This window comes from Myotis daubentonii, chromosome Y (genome assembly GCF_963259705.1).
Source record: "Myotis daubentonii chromosome Y, mMyoDau2.1, whole genome shotgun sequence".
NCBI lineage: Eukaryota > Metazoa > Chordata > Mammalia > Chiroptera > Vespertilionidae > Myotis > Myotis daubentonii.
The window spans coordinates 13,085,560-13,092,596 of NC_081862.1; the positions used below are offsets into that span (position 1 = coordinate 13,085,560).

The 7,037-nt window shown below is 49.7% G+C and overlaps 1 protein-coding gene across 1 annotated transcript; it reads left to right on the forward strand.

Moving 5' to 3' along the window:
• The first annotated feature begins 1,872 nt into the window (after positions 1 to 1,872).
• LOC132225578 (melanoma antigen preferentially expressed in tumors-like) lies at positions 1,873 to 4,815 on the forward strand. The gene is made up of 3 exons (XM_059680684.1): positions 1,873 to 2,171; positions 2,557 to 3,162; positions 4,260 to 4,815. Exons 1-3 carry the CDS (start codon positions 1,873 to 1,875, stop codon positions 4,813 to 4,815), a joined length of 1,461 nt encoding a protein of 486 aa, XP_059536667.1.
• The last annotated feature ends 2,222 nt before the right edge of the window (positions 4,816 to 7,037 follow it).

Genomic DNA, 7,037 nt, shown 5'->3' on the forward strand with positions numbered 1-7,037 from the left:
GCTCAATTAATATTTGACAAAGGAGGCAAGAACATACAATGGAGCCAAGATAGTCTCTTCAATAAATGGTGCTGGGAAAATTGGACAGATATATGCAAGAAAATGAAACTAGACCACCAACTTACACCATACACAAAAATAAACTCAAAATGGATAAAGGACTTAAATGTACGACGGGAAACCATAAAAATTCTAGAAGAATCCAAAGGCAACAAAATCTCAGACATATGCCGAAGCAATTTCTTCACTGATACAGCTCCTAGGGTACTTGAAACTAAAGAAAAAATGAACAAATGGGACTACATCAAAATAAAAAGCTTCTGCACAGCAAAAGAAACCATCAACAAAACAACGAGAAAATCCACTGTGTGGGAAAACATATTTGCCAATGAAATATCTGATAAGGGCCTAATCTCCAAAATTCATAGGGAACTCATACAACTTAACAAAAGAAAGATAAACAACCCAATCAAAAAATGGGCAAAGGACCTAAATAGACACCTTTCAAAAGAGGACATCCAGAAAGCCAAGAGACATATGAAAACATGCTCAAAGTCACTAATCATCCGAGAGATGCAAATCAAAACAGCAATGAGGTACCATCTCACACCTGTCAGACTGGCTATCCTCAACAAATCAACAAACAACAAGTGCTGGAGAGGATGTGGAGAAAAAGGAACACTTGTGCACTGCTGGTGGGAATGCAGACTGGTGCAGCCACTATGGAAGACACTATGGAGTTTCCTTAAAAAACTGAAAATGGAACTTCCATTTGACCCTGTGATCCCACTTCTAGGAATATAACATAACCCAAGAAACCAGAAACACCAATCAGAAAGGATGTATGCACCCCTATGTTCATAGCAGCACAATTCACCATAGCTAAGATCTGGAAACAGCCTAAGTGCCCATCAGTAGATGAATGGATTAGAAAACTGTGGTACATCTACATGATGGAATACTATGCTGCTGTAAAAAGGAAGGAACTCTTACCATTTGCAACGGCATGGATGGAACTGGAGAGCATTATGCTAAGTGAAATAAGCCAGTCAATAAAGGAAAAATACCACATGATCTCACTCATTCATGGACAATAGAGACCATTATAAACTTTTGAACAATAATAGATACAGAGGTAGAGCTGCCTCAAACAGATTGTCAAACTGCAGCGGGAAGGCCAGGGATGGTTGGGGGGCAGGAGGTAGGGGGGTAAGAGATCAACTAAAGGACTTGTATGCATGCATATAAGCATAACCAATGGACATAAGACACTGGGGGATAGGGGAGGCTAGGGGACTGTCTAGGGCGGGGGGATAAAATGGATACATATGTAATACCCTTTGTAATACTTTAAGCAATAAAAAAAAAATGTGTCAAAGGCCTCAATGGTACCCATTGTGTGGGTGTTCCTTAATCTTCCCCATCTATTTTATTTCCTGGAACTTAGCAAGAGGCAGTCCTGGGCCACGGGCTGCTCCCTACTCCAGGTGTTTTCAGTCCTTCAGTGATCCTCAGAAATGTTTTCCCTGGAAAGGGTGGGATCATCTCTCTGGTTTCCCAGTCCTCACTGCACAGCAGAATTGCAGCTAGCCAGTGGGCAGATGCGGGAGGGGTCCAGTGGTCATCTCACCCCTCCTTGGTGCCTGGTTCTTGTCCTTCCAGTGGCAGAGTAGAGGCAGGGCTGAGTGGCTTTGCAACCCTAAGCAGAAAACGGAGTTGGGGTAAATTGGGGGTGCTCCAGTTGTTGCCAGAGCAGTGCCTTTGGCCCTCAGCTGGTCCCTCTGAAGGGAGAAGGACCGGGGTTGCTCATGCTCAGCCTGACAAGATGCCTTGCTCCCGGCTGTCTCCCAGGATCTCTTTCATAGCAGCTTCATGGGGATGAGCCTCCCAGCTCCACGGAGACTCCTGGAACTGGCATGTCAGAGCCTGCTGCGGGATGAAGCCTTGGCCATCACTGCTCTGGAGTGGCTTCCTATGGAGCTCTTCCCACCTCTTTTCATCACAGCCTTCACTGGGAAGCACAGCAGAGTCCTGAAGGCCATGGTGCAGGCTTGGCCCTTCCGCTGCCTCCCTCTGGGGGCCCTGATGAACCATCAGCAGTCTTACCAGGATATCTTGCAGGCTGTGCTCGAGGGACTCGATGCCATGCTTGCCCAGGACCCTCGACCCAGGTATGGGGGATTCAGTAGCCGGGTCGCACCCTGGGGATCTGAGCAGTTACAGCTGGGATCTGGGAGTGGGCAGGGCTAAAGGGAGAGCTGAGGCAGGCCTTGGAGCCACTGCTAGGGTCATTCTGGGAACAGGCTTCGGATATATACGGCTGATGAAATTGCCAAGGGTGACCGAAGGGACACGAGCCTACTCCTTCCTGGTGGCACCTAAAGGTACCAGGAATGGGGACCATGAAGGATCCCAGTAGCACCAGGAGCAGTTGATTCCTGGGGCATGGAGTCAAAGTCCAGTGCGATGTCTGGCCCTGCTGCCCAGATGCCTAGCTCATGGTCTTACTCATTGTTATCTTAATGCATCCCAGCATATCTCCTATTTTCTCCACAGGAGATGTAAACTGCAGGTGCTTAATTTACAGAAGAGAGTTCATTTGGAGTTCTGGATGGTGTGGGCAGGAACCAGAGCCCATGTGTGCTCACTGCTGGAGCCTGAGGCCCTGCAGCCCATGAGGAATAGGAGGAAAGTGCACAGCTTAACGGCCAGGCCAAATCCACCCTTGGCCCCCGTGGAGGTGTTAATAGACCTTTGCCTCAAGAAAGGTGTCCTTGATGAGTCCCTCAGCTACCTGATTAAGAAAGTCAGCGAGAGGAGAGGTTTGCTGCACCTTTGCTGTAAGAAGCTGAAGGTTTTTCCGATGTCGAAGCAAAACACTAAAATCCTGGATATGGTGCAGCTGGTCTCTGTCCAGGATTTGGAGGTAAACTGTACCTGGAAGCTGTCCACTCTGAGGAAGTTCGCTCCTTACCTGGGCCAGATGGGCAATCTGTGCCGGTTCCTGCTCTCCCACGTCTTCACGTCTTCTCACACCACCTTGGAGCAGGAGGAGCAGTGTGTTGGTCTGGTCACCTCTCAATTCCTCAACCTGCCCCACCTCCAGGAGGTCAATTTGGATGATATCTCCATTCTCAGAGGCCACCTGGATGAGATCTTCAGGTGAGGGGTGGCGAGCTTTCCCTGCCAACCAGAGCGAGTCCCTTTCCATTTCAGTGCACAGTGACGGGCTCTCCTGTGTGCCGTCCCTCAGCAGTGCTAGAGTGCCTGAGCCACTAGACGGGCCACACAGTCAGTGTCTTGTTCACTGCTCTGTCACCTTGCATGTTGTGACATAACCCCCCAGATAAAGGTAGGACGTATGCACTAGGACAGAGGCTACTAAAGGGACTCCTTGCTAGGAATTCGGGCCAGGGGATGGTAGCTTTGGGCATCCTTGTAAGTGGTGTTGAAGGGAAAATGATGCAATAGAACCAAGTGAGGATTGCAATGACAAGGGGAAAGCCAATCAGAGGTGAGGTTTCATGGGTTAAGTTCCGCACTTAGAGATTTGGCCATGGCAGCCTTTCAGTCCAAACCTGCCTCAGTCACCTGTCTGCCAAGGGTTGCCATAGGCTCTCGCAAACGGAATGCGTGGCAAATGCAGGATTCAGGAGGGAGGCATTACGAAATGGGATAGGTGGTTTGTAGACAATGCAGTGATCTAAGTTCCTGGAGGGTGGCAGCCCTCGCTGGATGTTGCCTGACTGTGCCCAGGTTAGCCCTTTCTGCACATCTGCCAGAGGCCTCATTGGGCTAAGAGATGGTGGTGACAGGGGTCTAGGGTGTGGCTGGAAGGAAACCCGAGTTGCAGGCAGTTCAGGACATGTCTCCAATACTAAAATGCACTGGTTGCCTCCTGCTTCAGACCCTGGGGCAGGCTCCTTTCTGAGCTCCTCCCACCTTTATGTTCACAACACCTGTGTGTTTGGGCTGGAGGGTATGATGTGCTCCACTTGACGGATGAGTAAATGGAGTGTGTGAGGTTTCATCCAGTTGAATCCATCACGGAGCAGATAACAGATGGAGAAAGATGCCACTCAAATTTGCTCGGACTTGAATGTCACTTTTCACTGTGCAACATCCTGGGTTTGATCATCATCCGGAACACTGTAGGCTTTGGTGACATGGGCCTCTTTACCCTGAAGGCCTGCATTATCCTCACCTGCCTCTGCTCACCAGGTCCATCTCCCACATGTAACTGCTCTATGTCTCCCCAGGTGCCTGAAGAGCCCCTTGGAGACCCTGTCCATCACTAACTGCCTGCTTTTCGAAAGAGACTTTAGACATCTCTCCCAGCATCTGAATGTCAGCCAGCTGAAAAGCCTGAGTTTCAGTGGGCTCAACCTGACCATTATCAGTTCTCGGTCACTCCAATTTCTTTTAGAGAGAGCCTCCCCCACTCTCCAGGACCTGGACTTGGATGAGTGTGGGATCATGGACCACCAGTTCCTGGACATCCTGCCAGCCCTGAGCCACTGCTCCCAGCTCACAACCCTAAGTTTCTGTGAAAACCCCATCTCCATGACCGTCCTGGAGGACCTGCTTCGCCACGTTGTCGGGCTGAGCAAGCTGAGTTGCGTGATTTATGCGGCGCCCATGGAGAGTTATGAGGAAACTAGCAGCAACATCAACCTGGGCCGACTTGCCCAGATGCATGTTGTGCTAAAGCATATGCTGCAGGAGTTGGGTCGTCCTGGCATGGTCTGGCTCTGTGCTTACCCCTGTCCTCACTGTGGCTGTAGAACCTTCCATGACCCAACTCCCATTCTGTGATCCTGTTGCTTGAGTGTCTAGATGGGTGCACATCTCATAGGCTTTACTCTGGGCACTTGGGCACTGAAGCCCAGACATAAGTGTACCGTACAGGAACACAGCAGCCAGTTTCAGACAGCTACTCCGGGTTGGGGGGAAATGCTCACAGGGGACTGGATGGTTTCTTTGGGGAGATTTGTCCTAAGGAGTTAGAAATATGCACCTGAATCTCTCAGGGGGAGGAATTGAGGCTTGGGTGGTAGATGCGGGAATTACATTTCTTGAATGGTTGTGAATAAATGTAAGTAATAAAGAGAACTGGATGTTAACAGTCTGATGTCCTCAATGACATGTTAGCCCAACTCTCCCACCTGCAGTTACTGGCAAAGTAAGAAGGCATGAGCATTGTGATGCACAGACATTAGGCTGGTTGAGGTTGATTCCAGGAGATCACATCATCATTTATCCTTTTTGGTTTGGTGGTTCTTTCTGGTGCACCGGTACCTACTCACCTCTGTGACAGTTCAGTGGGTCAGCGCACACTTGTTGTGTCCATAGGGACTGGAACAAGTGGCTTCCAGTGAGCACCACCGAGGTACAACTACTCTGGGGCCATCAAGGGTAACTAGTCCAGTCCCTGGACTCAAACACTCCTCCCCACTGGGAGCCTCCATTGCTGGCCTGTGTCTCCTCCATGGTAGGGCTTCCCTGTGCACAAGTCAGGCCCCCAGTACTGAAAGGGACATCAGCCTGCCAGGGAGCCAGAGCCCTGGCCTCACAAGTCCATGCCTGTCATTCCCCTGGATCCAGCCCCTTCTTGAATTCAAGTTCCTGTGGCCTGTAAACACATTTACATTCTTTTCAGCAAAATACTGAGCTGGAATAAACCTCTGCTTTGTTCTGTGTCCTGTCCTAAGAATAGGACATCCTTTGGTAAAGGATGGCCTAATGTTCGAAGACTTTCCCCTCATGATCCTCCTTCCCATCAATCAAGGAGGTGGTAAAGCAACTCTGAACCAGTGACAGGCCCTGGGTCTGAAGAGTGGACAACCCCAAGCCAGTTCCCGGAGAGCACTTAAGTGGACACAGGTGAAGGTCACCCCGGGGATATGGGGGTATGGAGGGCCACTCTGAGGGTCAATACAACCAAGTGAAGGGGAGATGTCTTAGTGTGCTGTTGGATCCCACAGTCAGTGGACAGTTAGCTGGCCATAGAGGAACAGGCTCCCTGCCCACCTGCCACTGCATTCTGGCCCTAGGCTGTCTCAGTTTGCTCACTGAGTGGCCTGCCAGAGGAGCACCTAGGGAGAAGGCCACACATCCAGGCCCAGGGGCAGGGCTCCATTTGCCTGTATGTCTCCCTAATTGTGAGGAAGTCAATCCTGCTTTTTCTCCTTCTACTGCCTCTCATTCAGTGCCAGCCACTCATGTGCTTGCTGCTCTCTGCTGGGTCTCAGCAACTTCCTAGCTTGTCACATACAGCACCTGGCCCTTCGTTCTCTTTTTATTGCCATTCCTTTCTTTTCTTCTACCTTCCACTCTTCTAGCTTGGGTCCATCATCCTACGAGCTCATTTTTCCGTTTCTTAGTACATTTCCTATTGATTTCAGAGAGGAAGGGAGAGGGAGAGATGGATAAAACATCAATAATGAGACAAAATCATTGGTTGGCTTTCTCCTGCACATCCACCTGGGGATCGAGGCGTAAACTCCAGCTCCTGCTCCAACTGAGAATTGAACTATGTCCTCTTGGTACAAAGGCCTACTGAGCCACACTGGCCAGGCACACTCTGCTTCTTCGAGTGGGAAGAGAAAATGCTGAAGTCTCAGTAACAGTTGCTGAGCTCTCCCCCCCCCCAAAAAAAAAGAGGATAAGAGAACAAGGGTCAGAAAATGTATATCTCTTACAGCAAACGCTCTCTTTCTCTTCCTCTCTCTCTCTCCTATTCCATCTCCCTCTCCCTGTCCCTCTGTCTGACATGCACCTTGTCTTCCCATCCCCGCCTTCACAGGAAATAGTGTCCATAATATGAATCAGAACCTCTAGAATTTGAGGAAAAGCATAACAATTTGCAGGTTCTGAGGGAGGAAGGGCAAAGGCAAAACATCCTGTGGTCTGGGTGTTAATTCCTCCACACACAGAGCTCGTGCCCATTACCTTGTGTGGAGATTCACCTGTGGGGCCAACTTATGTAAAGCTCTTGTCAGCATGTCCTCCTCTGGAATTTCCCACTGTTATTAGCA